Here is a 22,784-nt window from a genome sequence, read left to right on the forward strand (position 1 = left end):
TTATCGAAATCTTTAGAAAGTTTTTGGCACACGGACGTACGCCGCCTCAGCGCAAAGCCCTTCTGGTTCATAAATTGGCGCACCCACGATGGTGAGTTCTTGAGTTAGTCCTCGTGAGCCCAGAGTAGTACGCTATCTCGATAACCTTCATGCGGATGCACTCCGCTTTTACGAGTAGCGACCTTGCACACAGCTAGCCGAGGAATTCGGCAAGTAGCGTTTCCTGTTCTGGGTGCAGTGCAGTTAATCCATGAAACGGAGTGTTTTTTTTTTTTTTTTTTTGCTTGTTGCAGGATGTGATGCACTGCTTGTGGCTCCTCCAGTATTGGACGCTTTTCTTCAATGCACCGAATTCCCATTGTGACGCCAGGTTGCCGTGCGCCTGAGCATGCGCGATAACTTTTTTCTTAAAGCCTATCATAAGCTGCTGACTATCACTCGTTTCTCAAGGAAATAGAAAAAAGAAGACAGCAGACTGACAAAAGATAACCGAAGCGAAATGGCGTTGCTAGTACACTGTCCGCCTTGCTTAACCTTGCCCGACGGCGCCGCTGCTGATGCTCGCAATGGCAGTGGAGGCTCTTTTTTCTGCCAATGACTGGTATATATGACAAGGGTCTGATTTTCATCGCATTTATTTTTTGTATTTTTTTCCATTCGACCTATCATTCCAGTTTTTAGGGCAGGTTACTTCCCAGTCTGTTTGCCTGGCCTGCTGAAGCTGCCATGGATTATCACTTTTATGCTATAGACTTACGTGCGCTAAAGGTTGCAGTTATTGCTTTATCTGATAGAGGTATTCACTTGCAACTTTGTCTATCTCATGTTTTCTCAGGTGAAAGACTGCGTGGAACACTCCTGCTCTCCCATCGATGGAATTACACTCAGTGAAGCTATGCACAATCGGTGAGTAACTGCAAAACGCATGTTCAGTGTGGGCATTTGAACAACCTGCTGCAGCCATGTAATATTATGGAATGTGTTTCTGATGCCAATAGCTGCCATTATCTGCTACTAATTTTCATGGTCGGACCCCTTCTTTATGCTCATGCAACATCTGTCACAAGCTCTGTATAAATGGAACAGCGACATATGAAATATTGCGCAGTTCTTTCCGAATTCTCGTCAAATTTTATGTCTCCTACCTCGTCATGTTGATAGAGACGGAAATGTTGTAGGCACATGTGCTCAGATTTGGGTGCAGGTTAAAGAACCCCAGGTGGTCAAAATTTCCGGAGCCCTCCACTACGGCGTCTCTCATAATCATATCGTGGTTTTGGGACGTTAAACCCGACAAATCTCCATTACTCGTCATGTTGGGTTGTCTTGGAAGTTTCTATGGGTATTAATTTCAAACCTGGCCTTGGTATGAACAGTATCGAGGCTAAAGTGCTGAAAAGCCTATCTTAAGTGTCCAAATTGTAATTTCAGCACCAGTGTTTAATCTCATTTTACTATTTTGTGTGGTGCATGTCTTTCTTAAATGATCTTTCTTTCTTTAATTGCAGGGGTATCAACATTAGGTACTTGGGACGGCTTGCAGACATGCTGGCACCCATGGAGCAGCTGAAGTATTTGCATGTTAGTACCTCTTAGTTTCACAATGGAAAGCTCGCCTATTTTGTTACTCGGCAATGAAAGTGTCTGCTGTTATAGATGGCCGTCTCAAAAGTTCTCCTTTATTCAACGTCAACAGCGATTCGGCATTGTAAAAGGTACAGACAATTGCAAGTTTCCTTCATAGATTGAGATTGGTTTGGTTGTCTCTTAAAGGGGCTCTGAAACACATTTTTAAGTAGCCACGGAATAAATTCAGTGGAAAAGCTTACTGCTTCACGAATTCAACGCCGCGAAAATTTTACGAATTCGTCCTGTACGAGTGGAGTTGTACAAAGATCTGTCGCACGCTGCAATTCCATTCTCTCTTCTCTCGTCCTTACGAAAGTGCTGGAAGCTAAGCAGGAAGGGCTGGCAATGGCAAAGAAAATACTTCGCGCGTGCCTCGTGACCTTGAGTCCCTTTTTTTTTTCGAATATGCGACTTTTTCAGTGTGATTGCGCATGCACGCGTGGACAAATCACCATGGCGATCTCTGTAACGACCAAGCGCATCATGTTTAAATCGGCCGATCGCTGATAGATGGCCTTTTACAAGTGATTTTTGAGCGTCTTCTGTCATTTATCAAAAAAAGAGAAAGCAATTCTTTTAGCTGACTGGTAATTTATTGTGAATTCTAGGCTGCATGCTGCGCTATATTATTTGGCTCTCATGTTCTCGGGACCCTCTACTACCAATCGGCAGTGTTTTCTGACCATGCTCTAAATGTGTTGCAGGGCCCTTAAGATGACTTCTTGATGCATATTGTGTGCCGATTCAATGGCAGTTACCTAGGCAAGCTCGGTCTTCAAAGAGCCACTTGAGCAAGTCGTCTGCAAGCTCGTTTTTGAAGTCTGCATATTTTTCTATGTTCAGTTCGTAGAGGCTATTGCTGGTTGACGTTCAACTGATGATCTTTCTTGGTTTGCACTAGTCAATATAGTGTTAGCTTTCATAATAAAAGCAGTGAGTCACCATTTGCACTTCACAAGCAACAGATAAAATTCTCTCGATCTGCGGCGATGCACCAAATGAACCCACACAACCTCGAACAGAACATGATGATCTCTCTTGGTTTGCACTAGTCAATATAGTGTTAACTTTCATAATAAAAGCAGTGAGTCACCATTTGCACTTCACAAGCAACAGATGAAATTCTCTCGATCTGCGGCGATGCACCAAATGAACTCACACAACCTCGAACAGAATATGCTCTGTCACCCTTTTTGTGATGGCGATAGCAATGAATTTGGCCCTTCTAAAAGGAGGGACATGGTTTTAGAATTATACTCAGTTATAATGCACAAGGGAAATTTTCATGAAAGAAAAGATGCATGTTAGATTCGAGTAACTCTGGTATTCAGTATCTACTTTCGTTATAATTCGTGTGCTCAATTTTGGGTGCAAGTTAAAGATCCCCAGGTGGTTGAAATTTCCGGAGTCCTTCACTACTGCGTCTCTAATTATTATATGGTGGTTTTGGGACGTTTTAAATACCACATATAATTATTCTGTTATCTTTTATTTTTTGTGCAATAGCCACATTTTTCTCACTTGCGGGCAGTGCACGTAGTGCCCACACTACCCTAGCGCCAGTGACTTGTATCGTTACACGTGAGCCTTATTGCAGGCAGTGGTTGTGGGTGAGCTGCTCACTCGCGCCGCCAAGCACCTGCTGACCACCTACCTCCAGGGCGTCGACCCCACCAACATGGCAGCCGCCATCAGCCACTTCCTCAACTGCTTCCTCGCTGCGCCCACCGTCAATGTCCAGGCTCCCGTCTCCTCCGATGAGGTGAGCATCTCATCTTCTCTTTCATGGCTTGTCAAGGTTGCCGCTACAGTGTGGAACTTCGTTAGGTTTTGCCCTGGTATAGGGGTAAATACGGAGTGTCTCCAAGGTGGTTCCCAGCTTTTGCAAGAACGTGTTAGGTCCTCTTCCTGGGGGTGGATTACAAAACTTGTGGGCGGGGGTTTAGAACACACGAACTTTCCTTTTTTCTTGTATTTTTCTTGTATAAAGCGTACATTTTAGAATAGAAAATATTTCATGTGCCTTTTAGGGAACAAGATCAAATTAGTTGTTTTGTGGCCGTTAGGTAACATATTCCAAAACATGCCCTTGGGGCCTTGGACGTTTACTTCGTGAGACATAAACTCTCTTCCTACAATCGCTGCAGTGGGTGTACCTTCTGAAACTTGGGTTCAGCTTTTGTCTGCGGGGAAGTGTCTTTGGTTGCTTCATTTGTAGAAATCATTCATATCTTTTTTTTTTTTTTTTTCAGCTCAAGAGCAACCGGAAGAAGGGCAAGAGGAAGGGCAGGCACAACTTGTTCTCTGTACAAGGTACAACCACCGCACTATCTTGCGTGTCGTACAGCACTACACTATGTCGTAGCATGATGTAACTCGACCCCACTTCGATGCTCGCTGAGGCTACGTGATTCTATATTTGTAAACATGATTTGCATTCTATGGTAAGAGAGCCAATTTCGTAATGTGGGAAATTTTATTTATTTATTTATTTATTTATTTACAGAATACTGCAGGCTCAAGAATGAGCCCAAGCAAGGGCTCATTTTTAAATGCACAAGGCATTTAAACAAGAACTATGCACGAACGTTAGAAAATGTCAGTAATGCATAAAGCAAAGAAATAATGCAATAAATACAAAACAAACATAAAAAAGAAGGAAGGTGCGAACCGTACAATTATTCGGAAAGAACAATGGGAAATGTAGACGCCAAAAGTAGCCAAAAACCAAAATTAGACACCACCAAATGTAACAAAATTTATATGTGTTAATAGGATTGGCATTCCATGCTAAGAGAGCCCAAGTAATATGGTAGCAACTTCAGGAAATTTTATTGAGGTAACGTAGCGACGTTACAGAAGCGTCCTCAACATCAGTGAAGTGACACTGACACGCAGGGGGCTGAACTCTCGGCATGTAATTCAAAAATGATGAAACTTTGATTTGATTAGCCTATAAGGGGAGACGCTGCTCTTTAAAAAGAGTTTTTTTCTCAATTTATTTTGATAAAACTTGGTGAGCTTATATATATGTGTGTGCAGATTTTAGATATGCAATTATTTTTCTTGTATAAAGCATAGTTTTTAGAATACAAAGTATTATATGGGCTTTTATAGGGAGCAAAAGTTTTTTAAATTAAGAGAGTTACAAAGTAATTTAGCATATCACAATAATCTGGAATCGAGACTGTGTGCAATGCAAGAAAATTGGATGTTCTACATTATTGTGAAGAAAAGTTATGGTGCGTTGAACATTTAGAGTGAGTCAACTTGAAGCTAGTATTTCACTGGGAAGCGTTAAACATTCCATAGTTTTTTTTAGAGCGGGCTTTGAACATCTATCTTTGTTGAATTGCAGTCAGATTTCATTCCGCATTATTTTGATATGCTGATTTACTTAGTAACTCATGTAGATTAGACAAAAACTTGCTCCCCAAAAGGCACATGAAATATTTAGTACTTTAAAAGCTACATTTAATATAAGAAGAACAACTGCATACTTGAAATTGGCACACAAATATACATACGCTCGCCAAAGTTTCATCAAAATTGATCAAGAAATAAAACGTTTTTTAAAGGGGCCCTGCAACACTTTTTGGGCATGGTCAGAAAGCGCTACCTATAGGTTGTAGAGGCTCTCGACAACACCCGAGCCAAATATTATAGCGCAGTACACGGCGTGGAATTCACAATAAATTTTCAAATTCAGCTAGAAATTGCTTTCTCTTCTCTCAACAAATCACGGAATAATGCCAAAAATCACTCGTAGTAAGCCCATATATCAGCCATTGGCTGATTTGAACATGGCGCACTCGGTCGTTACAGAGATTGCCGCGGGAGGCCGCGACTTGTCTACGCATGCGTGGACGATCACACTGAAAAAGCCGCGTATTCGAAGAAAAAAAAAAAAGAAAAGGTGCTCAAGGTCATGAAGCGCTCGTGACATTTTCTTTCGTGCCTGCCATCCCTTTCTGCTTAGCTTCCAACGCTTTTGTCGGGACAAGAGAAGAAAGAATGCAATCGCAACATGTGATGAATCTTTGTAACTCCACTCGCGCTGGACGAACTTTTAAAATTTTTGTGCCTTTTAATTCGTGGGGCAATAAGCTCTCCCAGAGCGTTCATTCTATGGTTACTTGAAAAAGTGTATTAGGACACCTTTAAGTGCCATGTCTCCCCCTATAATGTTCATATTGACCCCAATACAGACCTCAGAGGATTATTCGTCTTATAAAACTAATTTGTTGTGTCCCTTTGTTTTCCTTTTAATGGCATGTGCTTGACAACTAATCTATCTTTGAGAAGAACGCCTGGATCAGATCTGTGCCAACTAGCTTGACACGTCATACTTCGCCACGTACAGACACCAATGAGTGGGCAAGCCTGACGTCGCGCTCCCTGTGGGAGCAGCTGCGTGGGGAGCTGCGCTCCTACTACGGCTGGGAGCTGCCTTCGACGGCCGCATCTGTGGGCGCCTGCCCGGACGAGTACCTAGAGGGCCTGCGACTCCACAAGTGCTCCTTGCTGCGCTCCATCTGCCTCAAGATGGGCCTGCAGCTACTCCATCGAGAGTACTCCCTGGAGCACAGGTCGCGGGCCCCGTTCACCGAGGACGACATTCTTCAGGTTGGGGGTGCTTGCCAGTTCGGTGATCAATTTATTTAGTCAATCAGTCAATGAATCAGTATTTATTGTTCAGCCAATAAAATGCCGGCTGCGTATGAGCACACAATCGACTAAGTTTCAAGAAATTAAGGCAGTTGAAAAGGTGAACTCTACCAAGCCTGATGGTGAATCTCGTACAGTTCAGCTCCTCAGAACTGTGATGTGCACCTTGTAAGCAGAGACCAAATTGTTGCTAAAGTGTTCGAGATAGTGAAACAATAAACCTTAGAAAGTGTCTTCGTCGAAGCCATTTGCTCCTTTTTGGTAAGGCTCCTCCCATCTACTTTTGCTCTCTTGTGTTCATGCCTGTTGATCTGTACCTTCAGAAAATGTGCAGCCTTAGCACATTTTGAGACAAGTGGGCAGTAGTTCTCATTGTTACTGTTTTGGTATTGCCTGGTATACTGCTAGGCGGCATCTGAGGTTTCCCTTTCTGAATCACAAGTCCCACGCAAGGCATTGGCTGTCTCAGCAGCTAGGAAGAAAGAGAAGTGAGAATGAAAGTGGGGCTCAACGGCGCAGCACAATGAGAGTTCTCAACTCCATCACGGGAAAAAGTTGGTTAGCGATGTCATTTAATCAAATCTCATATTACTTCGTCACTGAGATTGGGGTGCATTGCATGCGCTTGTTGTTGTGCGCCTGTTCTTCACCCTGCCGTCTTTCCCCGAGCAGGTGTTTCCGGTAGCCAAGCATGTGCATCCTCGTGCAACGGACGCATACCGCTTTTACCTGACGGGCCAGAGCAAAATTCAGCAGGGCCTGCTGCGCGAGGGCTACGAGCTGGTCAGCGAGGCCCTGAACCTCATGAACAACGTGTACGGTGCCCTGCACCCAGAGATTGCGCAGTGCTTGCGTCTGTTGGCGCGACTGTGCTACGTCATGGGAGACCACCTGGAGGTTGGTGGGCTGCAATTACTATCTCTGGGCATTGTCTATCTCGTTCATCACTTGTGGAGACAGTTGGCTAAAGGGCTTGCTGAATGTTGAGAAGATAGCATATCGCCTTGCAGTGGCCAGTGAAATGAGTGTCCTTCATTCAAGAATCTAGTAGTAGCATATCTTCTCTGCTGTAGCCTCAACCTCTATTTTTGCATCGACTAATCAAGATGCAACATTTGTTACTACCCAAAGATGCTTTTTAGGTGTATGAAGACACCACACATACATACACATGCAAAATGATTTATGGTACTTCTCTGAAACCTCATTATAACGAAATATTGGTTATGAATGAGTAAATTAAGAATAGTCTCGCAATAAATGTAGTCCTATAATTATATCTTTATAACAAATTTTCATATATAACTAACCTATTTTGCTATAAGATGCAATTTTGTTATAATAATATTTGAATGTGTTCAGCCACGGAATGAACTGCCAGTTTGAAAAAAATGATTGGAGGTGTGCTATTTTCACATATGCCCATTGTAGCAATGCATGACTGCAGAGGCATTGTAGCTGTAAAATAAAGTTTGTTTGTTTTATTCATTCATTTTGAGTCAATCAATCTCACTAAAGTCTCCTAGTGAGGGCATTGAGAATGTAGGTGGAGGGGTTCAGACATGCTACCCAAACTTTTCTTTTTTGGGATATTACAGAAGAGAATAAAAACCTAATAATGAATGCAAACAATGCAACTTGCTGTCTAAAATGGCTTTCTGTGTTCTAAGTAAAATGATGTTACTGGATAATTAATCAATGTTAAGATGCTGGCATGATTAGTGAGGAAATGGACAGTGTGGACATTAGCTGCACATTTCATTCAATTGAGTGTACAGCGTACGGTTGTCACTCCCAACAGGCAATGGCATACCAGCAGAAAGCTGTGCTCATGAGTGAACGAGTGAATGGCATCGATCATCCCTACACAATCACCGAATACGTAAGTCTGCACCAACATTTGTTCAGGTGCCTTGCGCCGAGTGTTCTGTGCTGAGCGAGCCTTTGCATGTGCAACACTGCATGAAGACGCCGCTTGCAGCCTACGGTGCCTAAAACAGGGAGAGGGGGGTGGAGGAGAGGTGTGGTACCTCTCCAATGCATTATCGCGGCTTTCTCATTTAAAGTTATTGTCTTAAAGATAGCACACAGCATGAAAATGGGACGATGGCTTTGTGAAGTTGGTCTTGTTGCTGTTGCCCGCCGACGGCTATTTTATATATGCTACAAGTGTATCAGTGGAAAAAGGAAAGTTTTTGCTCTCTTGAAAATTGTTGGAAAAACCCCTGTTGTAGAGTTTCTGATTCAGAATAAAAATAACTCTGTTCAAGGAAATACTTGGAAGCGTACACTTGTCATGCACCTATAGAGCAATGAAAGCTTTTAGGCTCGGGGCAAAGCTAGGTTTTTGTTGTGAATGGAGATGCTGGTTCTTGCAGACCCACCTCGCTCTCTACTGCTTCGCAAACTCGCAAGTGACGACGACGTTGAAGCTGCTATACCGAGCAAGGTACCTCATGCTGCTAGCGTGTGGGGAGAACCATCCAGAAATGCCAGTGCTTGACGTAAGTGTACTGTTATTTTGTGAGGTGCTCACGTGCTCGGCTTGCTCGAGAGTGAAATTTGTGGAGAGCCATATGGTGGTGACACTATGGCAGGTAATGCAGCTGATAACTTTAGGATTAAACCTTCGGTGAAGGGTAGCAAACCTTATCTTTCAATTCTGTTAAACTTCCCCTGCCTTCAACTCACTTGTCTCTCTCATTGGTTAACGTGATAGTTGAGCACGCTCGAAATTTTGACACACTTCCTCCACCACAGCTTGGGTCACATTATGTGGAAAGCATGCGAAATTCATTTCGAATTGAAAACTTGTTACAAAATGTTGTGAGACGTAGCTGTAGCTTTGCAATGAGCTTAGTGCTGCAAGCAACTTCTACTCATTTAAGACCAGCTGCCAAGGCGCCGTCTACTAATGTGATGTCACGTGTCAAACGGTCTCTTCAATTAATGGTAACACAATGAAATCTCGGTATAACGAACTTCAGGGGACCGCGGAAATTTGTTACTTTGAAAAGTCGTTATAGTGAAAGCTCGAAAATTAACCATAAATACTTATTTTTCACCGACCAAAACAACATTACAACGGTGGGTCCTTGAACTCGTTTTTCACGAGAAATGAACAAATGCACAAGTTAACACCAAAAAATGCACGTTTACTTTTTAAAAGGTGGTGTTTTTTTTTTGTTTTGTTTTTTTCCCCCTCGTCGCGGTGGTCTAGTGGCTAAGGTACTCGGCTGCAATTCCGATGAAGGCGGAAATATTGTAGGCCCGTGTGCTCAGATTTGGGTGCACGTTAAAGAACCACGGGTGGTCGAAATTTCCGGAGCCGTCCACTGGGGCGTCTCGAATAATCTTATGGTGGATTTGGGACGTTGAACCTTACAAATCATCATCTTTTTTTTTCTTTTTTTTTTTTAACGCGAGCAGCACAAACTTTGCAGCGCGAAGACCTCTAGCTCATCCAAATTCCTGTGGTGCGATTCGGTTCTATGGTCACAACAGCCTGCTTTTTGCCTTCAAATCGCCGAAGAATATCCATTGCATTGCTTAGCAAAAACTGCTTCCGCTTCTTCGTCGCAAGCAGAGATGAACTCATTTGTAGTATCACTGCAGCGCGAATGCCGACTTGCTTTGCGAACCCGTTAAGTAATCACCGAAAAGAGATGAACACGACTGAAAAAACAAGGCCTCCAAAGAAAAACCTGAAGCATCATGGCTGTCATCGCCTCTTTTGAAGGAAAAAAAAAGTGATAAAAAAGAAAATTCCTCGCGTTTCATTTTTTGCTCTCTTGCTGTTTCAGGTTTTCCGCGCCCATGCGTCCTGCGTTTCAACAAAAAGAAAAAAAGTTGCCCTTTCGTTTTTTTTTTTCCTCCACATCACGCGTCTTCCGAGAAGCGAGGCGTCCATTCGGTTTGTCGTCTGCTTGCGTACCGCTCCAGTGGTCGCGATGGATTTCAGAACATAAGTTCGTATTACTGAGGCGTTCTTAATATAATGTGGAACTAAATTAACGCTCGTTATTTTAAAAAGTTCGGTATTCTGAAGTTCGTTGTAGTGAAATAATTTTACATTAAAACTATTAGCAGTCGGCACAGGATTTTTTAAGAGTTCGTTAATCTGAAAAGTTCGTTAATGTGGGGTTCATTCTACCAAGATTTCACTGTATGTTGCTAATATTTGCAGGTTGCCTCCATAAATAAATCGATGGAAAATACATGGTACACTTTCTTCGGATGCAGTAGAGTGCTTGGTGTGAATAATTGATCAAGGTTTACAGAGGTGCTGTTATTGAATTATACAGCAGTCACTATGAAGCTTGGCTTAACACAAGTTGCCTTCTTCCTTTTCTGTTTGCAGAGCAATATAGGTCTCATCCTGCATGCTGTTGGGGAGTACGACTTGTCGCTAAGGTTCCTCGAGAATGCCCTCAAGCTCAACATTGCGTAAGTGGCACACTTGCTTCTATACCTTCCGTAGCATACGTGGTCACTGGTTTCTTTGAGCCTCACTTAAAGAATCTATAATACTTAATCTCTTGAGCTAAAAGAGACTGGGGAGAACGGAAAAACCTTGGGAGTCTGGTGGTTCCGTGGCACAAACCTGTCATTTTCGCGACATTTACCGTATTTACTCGCATAATCCTCGCTCTTTTTTGCCGGAAAACTGATGCAAAGTTGGGGGTGCGATAATTACGCGGGGAAAACTTTTCCACGAAAACGTACAGAGCGAAAAAGAAAACGAAGTGGCCGCAAATCGGGATTCTCACACCAGCAACTTACAGCAAGCTTTAAGAAGTACTAATTAGAACTTACCTCAACAATAAAAGCAGAGGTTCAACACAAGGCAATATTTATTTGGGACACGAAAAGTGCAAGCAAATAGTCGTGAATTAGAATACCATAAGCAAAGCTTGTTGGCGTTGCGGGCTTAACGGTAGCGTTCGTCGCTCAACAGGAGCCCTCAAAAAGTAAGCGTAGGACGTCAGTATTGGGCTGATGGCTATTTAACAGAATCGTCCGCAGTTTTCTTCTGAAGAAATAAAGTTTACCATCAATCCCAGTTTTAGGCCCACGGCAGGTCCAACGCGTTTTAGTGGGTTTCAGCTGCCGTCACCAGTAGCGAACACAAAACTCGTAGACTTCGAAGGGCCTACCGGCGGCCCTGTTGACGTTGTTTAGTGTATGATCTATCACTTGCAACTTGAAGCAGCCGTGTAGCTTCAGTATCACCCCATAACATGCCAAGATTACCGACACAGCATATAAAACACGCCACAACGCGCATTGTCCACTTTGGCTTGGCTTGGATTGGATTAAATCTGCATGCAATAGTACGCTTGATGCTCAAGAGATGGCGCGCACTATCATCATCAGTGGTATGTCGGAGTGGTAGAGGTCGGACGTGTTTTTGGAGAGCTCCGGAATGACAGCTACAGATAAGTGTTCTTGCATGTTTCCAGCTTGCCTCTATATGTAGCGTTATGAGAACGTAAGGCGCTAGCGTAAAGCTTGATTAGGTCTAGTACGGTGTACGTTTTTTTTTTATTATTAGTATTTTGTGCTGTGTCTTTTTTTTCTCCAGCCACCACGTGGCTGAAGCCTGCGCGTAGACCGACCACGTGCATGCGCAGGTGCTGTGAAGTGTAGCGTATTTATTTATTATTGTGGTTCTTTTTGGCTTAGACCAGTGTATTTTAGTACAGTTTTCTAACACGTGGGCATCGGTAAACTGAGCTAGCCATGGTCAAAAAGACCGTAAAGTGTTCAGAGTGCGGGGTAGGGTGGAAGGTGGAAATTAGTGCGGAGGAGAAAGCAGAAGATGACGCCAAGTGTAGACAGTGCGAGTTCGAGGAGAAAATGAAAAATATGATGGCGGTCCAGAGTGGGCTCATGGAGAAAATCGTAGAGCTGGAGAATGCATTGGCGAAGGAGCGAGAGAAAACGTCAGCCATGGAAGAAAGGCTCCGGGCAGCCGAGAAGGGCCTATCGAAGGTCGTGAAAGGGAACGAAGACGCAGGTGACGGCGGAAGCATTATGGCGACGACCCCCTGTGCGGGAGAGATGAAGGAAACAGGCATGACAAAGGCAGATACATTGGCCACAGGGCCCAGCTACCGGGAAGTAGTTTTGAGGGAGGGAGGGAGCAAACCAGCAGCCGTGACTCACGCTAGTCACCTAGTCAGCAGCCAGGTGCAGGTTTCAGAAGGAATGTCTGAACAGGTCATCATCGCCGGTGACTCAAATTTTGTCCGATGCGCAGCGGCAATCAAAGAAAGGGTGAAAGGCGACAAGAGAGTTGCGATAGGGACGTTCCCAGGACAAACGCTGGGGACAGTAATGAGTCAAGCGAATGAACAACTCGCAGCTAAAGCTAACAATCGTAACCTCGTTGTAATTGCGGGAGGGTTAAATGACGTCCTGAAAAAAGAATCGTCAGGACTAGCGACGACCTTGGCGAAAGGGGTGGATGACATGCACACCGTGTCCCCCCAGGTGCAAATTGTAGTATGCACAGTGCCGGAAGTACCAGTACGCAACGTCAACCTGCAAAGAGCGGTTGTCGACGCAAACAAAGAGATATGGCGAATTAGTCGAGAGAAGGGTTTCGAGGTAGTGGATTTAAACAGGGAAGTGCACAGGTGGGGTGGATTCCAAAGAGACAAGATTCATTTCGATAAGAGGCTTGGACACGAGGTGGACTGGCGACTGGCAGGACGCGCAGTAGCTTTTTTGGGGGGCTCACGGGCCCTTCGGAGTCCGGGGTAGCTCGTAACAGGGAAAACAACCAGGAGGACGCTTTGACAGGTAGAATTGCGAAAAACCAAAAAAAAGGTAAAAGAAAAAGGAAAAAGGCGCGTGTTGCAATTAGTTACATAAACATGCAGGGTGGCAGAAAGAAGGCAAAATGGTTAGAGATTGAGGAGCAGTTAAACAAAGAACAGATAGGCGTGTATGCGGTTACAGAAACACACCTTAGAGACTTGGAAGAGCCACCACATATTAAAAATTATGTTTGGGAAGGGTGTAACAGGACCATATCGGAAAGGAAAGGTGGGGGTGTAGGAATGCTAATTCACCGCGGAGCCAAATGGGTTAGAGTGAAACAGACGTGTTCAGAGCACCTCTGGGTTCTGGGCACAGTAGGTGGAAAGGAAACGTGGCTAGGGGTAGCCTACTTGTGGACGGGGAATAACTGCAGAGAAAAGAATCAGGAGATAGTGGATTGCATTAGTGCGGATATTAAGGAATTTGGTAATGGGGCCGAAATCATCCTTCTAGGGGACATGAATGCCCACATACATGACCTTGACGGATATTCAGACACCAATGGGAAGTTATTACTAGATCTTTGCGAGCAACATAGTCTGGAGATAGTTAACACGGGGCCTAAATGTGACTGCCAGATCACATGGGAAGTCGGAAACAAGCAATCAAGTATTGATTATTGTCTCATGACTGAAGGAATTTACCACAAACTGACAGAAATGAGGATAGACGAGGAAGGCATTAACAGCTTGGGTAGTGATCATAAACGAATAACATTACAAATGGGATACGAAACTGAAAATATGAGCATGGAATCAAAGTCTGGCAGCTCGTATTTAAATGACAAACAAATAATAAATATAGCCGCAAGAGTCGAGGAAGAAGTAGGCGAAATACCAGGCAAGGACTGGGAGTATAGTGAGCTGTTACATCTAATGACGAAGGAGATAGGGAAAGAGAAGAAAACTGTTTGCTGGAAAGGAAAAAGGAAGCCAAAAAGTTGGTGGAACAAGGAAATCCGGGAGGCGATCGAGAAGCGACGCGAAGCATCACGGGAGCATAGAAAGGCAAAAAAGGAGAAGCGGCCGCAGGACGAAGTCAAAAAAATATGGGAAATATATTTAGAGAAAAAATCCCTTGTACAGAAATTGGTAGAGGCAAAAATTAAAGGTGAAAGTGAACGCTGGATGACAGAGATACACGAAAAAAAGGAGGCCGCGCCTAGGATTTTTTGGAGCCACATAAAGGCGCTACGTAGGAAGTCTGTCACAACGCAACAACATATTCTAGATGAAGGAGGAAATCAATTGGAAGGGTACGAAGCGCTAGGTTACATCCAAAAGGTAACAGCCGATTCGTTTCAAAAGAGCGTCCAGGGGATCTCCCCGGTGAGTAAAAGTGTGGCGGAGAAAGCAACAGAGGAAGAGCTAGTACTTGATAATTTCAACTGGAAAAAGGCCGAAGGAAAAATTCCAAAGCGCACTGCCGCGGGTTTAGATGGGATTCCCGTTAGCCTCATTAACGAACTAGGACATAACACTAAAGAAGCATTGTTAAAAGCAGTAGAAAAAAGCTTAAAGGACGGACAAATACCGGACAGTTGGCGACAAAGTAGAATGAACTTAATCTATAAAGGCAAGGGAGAAAAGGACAAGATTCGCTCGTATAGACCACTAACCATTACATCGGTACTATACAGGATGGCGATGCAAGCAGTAAAAATGAAAATAGAAACATGGGCCGAACATAACGATATTTTGGGAGAACTTCAGAACGGATTTCGAGTCGACAGGCGGTTAGACGATAACCTGTTTGTTCTCACTCAGTGTATAGAAATATCTAAAATAGAGAATAGGCCCTTGTACGTGGCTTTTCTAGACATCACTGGGGCATACGACAACGTTAATCAGGAAATGTTGTGGGATATATTGAAAGGAATGGGCATGGGCGACGACTGTATACAGCTTTTGAGGGAGATATACCGAGAAAATACAGTTTGCATAGAGTGGGAAGGAATGCGTAGCAAAGAGAACGTTGAGGTTAGCAGGGGTCTGAGACAGGGATGTCCTTTGTCCCCGCTGTTATTCATGCTGTACATGGTGAGTATGGAAAAAGCGCTAGAAGGTAGCAACATTGGTTTTAATCTGTCACACAAACAGGGCGGCATGATGATTGAGCAGAAGCTTCCAGGTTTATTTTATGCGGACGATATCGTCTTATTTGCGGACAGTCGAGATGATATACAGCAGCTGGCGAATATATGCGGAAGGGAAGGTGAAGCTCTTGGACTAGGATTCAGTGTAACGAAGTGTGGATTGATGGTATTCAATGATCCCTGTGATCAGACGGTGTCCATACAAGGCCAAGAAATACCGAGGGTAAGTGAATACAAGTACCTTGGAGTATGGGTAAATGAGAGTGATAGATACATGGAGGTACAGGAAAAAGCCTCGGCAGCAAAAGGAAAGAGGAATGCGGCAATAATGAAGCACAGAGCGTTGTGGGGATACAATAGGTATGAGGTGCTTCGAGGTCTGTGGAAGGGTGTAATGGTTCCAGGGCTTACTTTTGGGAACTCAGTGGTGTGCATGAGGGCAGAGGTGCAATCGGGAATGGATGTAAATCAAAGGACTGTGGGACGCCTCGCGTTGGGTGCTCACGGGAAGACGACAAACGAGGCTGTAAAGGGCGATATGGGGTGGGCAGGTTTTGAGGAGAGGGAAGCGCAGAGCAAAATAAGGTTCGAAGAAAGGCTAAGAAATATGAAGGAGAGTAGATGGGCAGAGAAGGTGTTCCGTTATTTGTATAGGAAGAGCGTGGACACACAGTGGAGAAAAAGAACTAGAAGACTCACTAGTAAGTATACGGCTGGTATTGTAAGCCATATGTCAACAAAGAGCGTTAAGGGAAAAGTCAGGGAGGCGGAGAGGATTTACTGGATGGCAGCTATGGAGAAAAAACCGGCTTTGAGTAACTACCGAAAGGGCAAAAATGAAATAAGGAGGGAGGCATTTTACGATAATTCAAGGGGAAGCGCTTTACTGTTTGAAGCGAGATCGGGTTGCCTTAGAACGCGTAGCTATAAAGCAAGATTCAGTAAAGAAGAACAACAATGCACATGCTGCGAGAAAGATAAGGAAACGGCGGAGCATGTTCTGATTGAATGTGGAGATATCCACCCAGGTGTACGTTTGGGCACGAGCCTACAGGAAGCCTTGGGTTTTAGGGACAACAATGGAAAGCTGAACACACCCGCGATTGAAATAAGTAAGAGACGGTTAGAGTATTGGTGGCAGAAAATTAGAGAGAAAAGACAAAAATAAATATTGGAAAAATAAAATATGGACAGTGTGCCGTAAATGGCAGAGAACTTAAGCTGAAAATTTACCTTTTTTTCCATTAAGATAGAATTTATCGAAGTAGAGGCATTAGGCCAACATAAAAAAAGAAAAAAGTTTTTTTTTCTTTTTTTTTCTTTTTTTTTTTTGTCGAGCCTGGTGGCATACTTGTCACCACCCCGTTATAAAGGGGACGCTCATAGCATCCATCCATCCAGTGGCTGGAACGAGCAGACGGCATTATTGCGGCAGTTTTCGGGAGTGTGGTAATTACTCGAGGGAAAAAAAAAAAGAAATCATATTTTTCTTGGGCGATGTGGGGGTTGCGAGAATTATGCGAGTAAATAACGTCCTTGTTCCTAATAAAGAACGGGAATGGTTTGAGAGGCTCGTCTCTCTTTTTTTTTTATTTTTTAGACACAATGGAATGAACGTAGTCTTGTCATTCACCTCAGGAAATAGCTCAAGTGGAGCTACACCTCAGTTGTGCAGCAACAGTGTCCACATCTCAGTGGGGACGAAATGCAAAAACATCCAAGCAAAGAAATTTAGGCGGTTCTTGAAAGACCTCAGTTGGTTGAAATCAAGCCATAGCTCTCTTCTATGGGTGACTCGTTATCTTTTGGTGTACAACTGCGCAGTCCTCAGTAGCCATGCATGTTGTTGTGCGTGTGCAGGTTTTATGGGAGCCGCAGCCTGAAGGTAGCGGTGAGCTACCACTTGGTGGCTCGTGCTCAGTCTTGCCTGGGCGACTTCCGAGGGGCCCTGCAGAATGAAAAGGAGACGTACACCATCTACAAGACCCAGGTGCGTGCATGTGTGTGGGGGGGGGGGGGTGCATGTGTGCACGGGCGCCCGCTACTGAGAGCATTTTGTTATGAGGTCAGTACTGCCGTCGACGCGTGATGTGGGTCTCGGATCAAGGCAGTGACACGAATCGTGGATCCAGGCGACAGGACAAACTGATCCTTTGGCCCTTGGTGTCGCCGCCAAGTGACCCTCCACTTCTGTTTGGGTGAATTCGTAGCTTTGGCTGTGGGCACAGGAAGGCCAAGAAGGCTGAAAACACTGTCACAAACCGCCCGTCTCCATGCTTAGCTAAGGGGCTCGTGCTCGGAGGGGTGAGGTGTCGAGAAGACAGGTTGTCTTTTTCTTCTCTCTTTTTTTTTTTTCCTGCCGAGTACGCTGGCAATTTTTTTGAACGTGCAGTTTCTTTTTGAAGGCACGTGAGTGGCATCGTTTCCGCTTGGAACTGGCTTCGGCATGGGCTTTATCCCTCGTGTTTCGGACTGTGCATGCGTGTGGCGCAATCAGACGGGCTGCTTGCGTTTTTACTGTCACATGACTCGGCCATCTGCAGGTTGGCTCGTCTGGATATACCGTAACAGTTCAGCATGGTGATCTCATATAACCATGCTGAATTTGGTGGTGTTGTCTGTCTAGCTGATAGCCTGTGTGATGAATTTGTAAGTGGACACCTGCAGAAGTGTCATGGCAATGGTGTGGTAACTTGGGCAAATAATTTTTAAAAATTGTTTTCACCAAACACCATCTTTTGAGTGGTGTCAGGTTACTGAAATATAAGGTGGTCCTCATGAAATCAGTTTGTTGTTGAAAGATGTAACAGTATTCAGGTTCAGAGACCCTGCGATCTCGCCTATCATTGCCTGTGTCAATTTGTGCAGCTCGGTGAGGAGCACGACAAGACTCGCGAGAGCTCAGAGTGCCTGCGCCACCTGACACAGCAGGCGGTGGTGCTCCAGAAGAAGATCAACGACATCTACAAGAAGAACACCACAGCTGCTCTGCCTCCCATTCAGGTGTGTTTGCCTGTCAAGTGCTTCGTACTCGTGGGACAAGAACAGTTCAGATTTTAGAACAGTGCTCCCCTATGCATGCCAAAGAGGTCATGATCATAGGTTGGCAAAACGTGCAATCATAGGTAGGCAAACAATTCAGAGCTCACTCAGACTCACTCATGAAACATACCTTGCCCCCAGGGCCCGCTCAGACTCGCACGCTAAGATTTTGCTCAGACTCGGGCTCACGGCTCTGAGTACACGTGAGTCGACATAAGGGTGATAATTATGCTGAGATTGAGTAGGTAGGACAAAAGGTCGGTCGTCAAAAAAATGTGGAGTTCACTCAGACTCGCTCGTAAAATACAGTAAAACCTCGTTAAGGGGGGGACGCAGGTCCTAGAATGGCGAAAAATGGCCAAAAAGTTGCTTTTTTGAAAATCCTATTTTTAGAATTCTTATACCTATAGGCACGTGTTCTCAAATTGTGAACGGGAAATTCGATCGGTAAATGGGTTAAAATTGGTTATAAAGTCGTCAAGGGAGTCGCAAAATGCCCCTCAAAAGGTAAAATTTTTTCAAACTTCCCGCGTGCCGCCGGCTAAGGAACCGGCCAATTGCCACCATCTTGAGCTTGTTTTGAAGCTGATTTCTTTGTGCGCATTTTGCCGCCCTTCAAAATGCCATCTGGCAGGGCTTCCCTCGCCCCTTTTCAGAAACTCCCGTACCAACCGCTAAATGGCTAGAGCGCGCGCACGCCAGGCGAGCACCCCGTCTCTCGCTTCCCATTGGTTGATGCGGCCAAGGTTGCTCGCGCTTTTTTTTCTGTATTTTACTTGTCGGCCGCCCGCTCCCATTCCGCGCGCGCGTTGTTCACCTGCTTTTTGCTCGTGCTACGCGACCGACGCACCGGCTTACAGTCTTTTGCCGGCATGACTGGAGATGCTCGTCTAAAGAAGACGCGCCAAGTGTACGGCAAGAAACGAAGGCATCCGTGGAACGCGCCGCAGAAGAAAGCCGACCACGTGCGGCCAAAGTGGTGAATTCCGACAACGGCGCGCAGCCGCAGGCACCTTTTGTGTCCAAAACGGTGCACTCCCCAGGGCTCATCTGCAGCACATCCACAGATTGTTACATCATCGGATCATCTGGCACTTCCAGCAACATCAAGACCGCATTGACACGGCATTTTATTCTGTGGACGAGTCTGCTCAGTGTGCCAGGAATGTGGCGAGCTTGAAGGCATCCCTCACATCGCAGTGTGCAACGGAACGCGAGTTCAAGCTGCTAGATCTTGATCTGGCGAATGGTGAAAAAGAAAACGGGGCAGAATTTGGCATTGTTGACCTGGCGGTGATAGACTTGTTATTTCGGCTTGTCGTCTGCCCCGAGTGCGGTGAAAAAAGCGTGACGTTTTCGAAGGGCAAGAAAGAATACGGGCTGTGTTCGAAGCTCCTTGTCACGTGCAGCAGTTGCGACTTTCGCGAAGAACGGTTTTCGTCCCCACGTGTAGCCGACGAGACCGACACCAAATTAAGGCCATTCGAAGTGAATTTGCATGCCATGAAGGCCATCAGTAGCATCGGCAAGGGGGCAACGGCTCTGTCGGACTTTTACGCCGGGATGAACATTTCGCATCGAGGGCTCCACCACAAGACCTATCAAAGCCACATGATGTTAATAAAGGAAGCCTGCAGTGCGACAGCTGCCGAGTGCGAAGTAGTGAGCGTTGCTCGCGTCAAAGAGCTCTATGCAGAGTTCGGCAACGCGCCTGGCAACGTCGACGTTATATATGATGGCACTTGGCTCACTCGCGGACATAGGTCACATATATGCGTTGGCTTCATTATTGAAATGTACAGTGGTCTCGATATAGACCAAATTGTACTGTCGAACTTTTGCCTCGCTTGCACCAAAGGACCTAAGGAAGGAGAGGCAGGACGTTCTGCCTGGCTCATCCAGCACGCCCCACTGTGCCAGAAATACGTTGACTGCAACGCTGGCCAGATGGAAGTGGAGGCAGCGCTACGCTTGCTTTGGCGGTCACTTGAAAAGCACAAGCTTCGGTATACGACCATGCTGTCAGACGATGACAGCAACACAGTTTCTTCTTTTACCGAAAATGAAGTGTACGGCCATGTCAAGGTAGCCAAAAAAGACTGCATCAATCATGTGCACAAGCGTATAGGAGCTGCCTTACGTACACTTGTGGAAAAAAAGAGCTCAAGGTGGCTCGCTAGGCGGTAAGGGCAGGCTCACGCAACACAAAATCAAGAGGATCACCTCTTACTATGGCTATACCTTGAGAGGTCACAGGAACAACGTTCCAGGCATGCAGAAAGCTGTGCTTGCAACTCTGCAGCACATGTCGTCTACAGACAAAGCACCAAAGCATGACCTCTGCCCTGGAGGCCCAGACCATAGCCTCCTATATTTTTTCATGCCCGCCGAGTGGGGAGCGAAACAAGGCGCCCCGCCCGTACCTTGCATTTCATGCGCTCGCCACCACACGGCGCTGTCACCCCATACCCACTCCCAGAGCAGACGATGCGACTACGCTGTTGTGCGCGTGCTTTTGGAGAGAAACTTGCGTTCGTATTAGAGATGGAGCTGTAAAATAAATGTGCAGGTTGCATTGGTGTTTCTTCATGATGCACAAGGATGATAGAAAAAAAAAAACGCGAACAATGCGGTGCGATCTTTGCATCCCGCTGTGACCCTGGTGGGAATAAAAATAAAATATGCTAGAATAGTTTTATTCTAGTGGCTTTTAACTATCATGCAGGATACAACAACCCGAAAAGAAATTCGAAACAGCACAGAATGAATACGCCGCACTTTTCGCGTTTCTTTCCATCCCCACAGTACATTGAAAGCAAGCAACACGAGACATATTGTGAAAACTGGATCTTTCACTTGGGCCCCCAGCTGTGAGATCAAGCTCACAGTTTCAGGGTCTTTCGTGAAAGCGGCTTTATTTCGAACAATTTGGCGACGTCATGTTTTCCTGTCGCTTTCAGAGCGAAGTTGGTGAATATTGGGTGGAAGAACTTTGTCATTAACAGTTTGAGCAAATTCTCCTGGTGCCCTGGCCTCGAACACATCAAAGCTTTGTGCTCGCGGAGGATTTCAGCAGCATTGTTCACAGCCTCCTTTAGAGGGTGATGCATACGCCTTCTTCTCGCTAGAACTTCGACGAACTTCTGTAGTGCGTAGAGAACATCTAGAAGTTGTGCGGACGGATAAAGAAGTCCACCGCGGTCTTGGTGTTTAATGAGCGAGTCTGATGGGGTCGAGGCGCTTGGCTTTGTTAAGAGCGCGAAGCACTCCTCACATTCGATGTTTTCTCGTACGGCTCTTGCGAGGTAGCCACCGACCATAGCCAATGCGGCCACATCTGGAGTGGGAAGTAGAGGCTTATCTCGGTTTAGCCGCTCTATGAGCTCTCTACGTGCATCTGCAGGGAATTCCTCGCTGGTTTGCACACTTGTGTTTTTCTGTTGCGGCAGCGTTGACAAGCAATTACTCTCTTCTGCTGCCATTATGTTGCTTGTACTCGACGCCGATGCGACACCGGTCTTGAGGGTTTTCTCAATGCCTGTGAGCACGGCACGGACGTCCGTTTGATCATTTGATCCTGCTGATTTCCTCAGCCAGCCAAAGAACGACTCGAGAGGGTCTGATGACATTTTCCTCGTCAAAACGAAGTGAAAAGACATCTCTTCAAGAAGATATCTAATGCACTCAACGTTCGAACGAGTTGTGATCACAAGACCCTCGTGAGTCTCTTTGGTTAGGAAGTTCTTTGCCAGGCACTGATTTTTGAGATCGGCCAGGTAGTCGAGGAAGCTTGTCTCCAGCCAGATTAGCCGTTCATCGCCTGCAGATTCAAAGTGCTCGCAGTCTGCATTCTTCTGATGTATGTGCTGGGTACAGTTACTCACGTCCATGAGCAGGAACCAGCGGTGCACGGTGTCCATAAATTGCACCGTCGCTCCGACACCCGCGAAGCTTGCGTCGCACGTGTGGCCCGCCTGTTCTTGCAAGAGCTTCAGTGCAGCTGTCACAGGAGGAGAAAACACTTGCACTGCTCTCTGCGCGTTCATTTTTTCCGAATTCGTAGGGAATACGTGCTTTTTCGTCAAAAATCGTACTGGCTTTACAAGGCTGCCTTGCTGCACTTTGTAGAGGCTCTTCAAATGGTTCGATAATGTTTCGCCGCCTTTTCCGATGTCGCGGGACAAAAACTGTGATCGCACGTTTTTGATCAGGTGGCACTGATCGAATGCAAGAAAGAGCTTTCGATTCGGTTTTCCAGGGTGCAATGCTTGAGGCTTCCGTTGCACAGAAATTGCATAGCCAAGACATTGATCTTGTGGTTGTCTGCGACAATGTGCACGACGATAAATCCTATTTCTTCAACTTCCTTCAGAACGTGTCTCATGAGCATGTGCAGCTCACGGCCTGTGCACTTTCTCATGAAAAAGTACGCCACGGCTATTTTGAACGAAACTGAAAGGCCGTTAAGGACGAAACACAAGAGTGAGTTGGCCAGCACAGGCTCATTTGTTGTTTCTTTGGG

General features: G+C 45.4%; 2 protein-coding genes across 3 annotated transcripts in view; one reads left to right on the top strand and one right to left on the bottom strand.

Moving 5' to 3' along the window:
• Positions 1-22,784, top strand: part of LOC119169979 (clustered mitochondria protein homolog) — a 94,891-nt gene that overhangs the window by 61,802 nt on the left and 10,305 nt on the right. For both annotated transcript variants that reach the window (XM_037420996.2, XM_037420987.2), the window contains exons 22-32: positions 836-906; positions 1,509-1,581; positions 3,227-3,391; positions 3,882-3,942; positions 5,993-6,255; positions 6,970-7,194; positions 8,099-8,179; positions 8,676-8,801; positions 10,658-10,743; positions 17,081-17,210; positions 18,089-18,223. In XM_037420996.2, the coding sequence (XP_037276893.2) occupies positions 836-906; positions 1,509-1,581; positions 3,227-3,391; positions 3,882-3,942; positions 5,993-6,255; positions 6,970-7,194; positions 8,099-8,179; positions 8,676-8,801; positions 10,658-10,743; positions 17,081-17,210; positions 18,089-18,223 (1,416 nt within the window). The remainder of the gene's footprint in view (positions 1-835; positions 907-1,508; positions 1,582-3,226; positions 3,392-3,881; positions 3,943-5,992; positions 6,256-6,969; positions 7,195-8,098; positions 8,180-8,675; positions 8,802-10,657; positions 10,744-17,080; positions 17,211-18,088; positions 18,224-22,784) is intronic.
• On the bottom strand, positions 21,095-22,426 carry LOC142785387 (uncharacterized). The gene has a single exon (XM_075883867.1). It carries the CDS (start codon positions 22,306-22,308, stop codon positions 21,145-21,147), a length of 1,164 nt encoding a protein of 387 aa, XP_075739982.1. The 5' UTR covers positions 22,309-22,426; the 3' UTR covers positions 21,095-21,144.

Source organism: Rhipicephalus microplus, unplaced genomic scaffold, assembly GCF_043290135.1.
Source record: "Rhipicephalus microplus isolate Deutch F79 unplaced genomic scaffold, USDA_Rmic scaffold_21, whole genome shotgun sequence".
In the NCBI taxonomy this organism is placed as follows: Eukaryota; Metazoa; Arthropoda; class Arachnida; order Ixodida; family Ixodidae; genus Rhipicephalus; species Rhipicephalus microplus.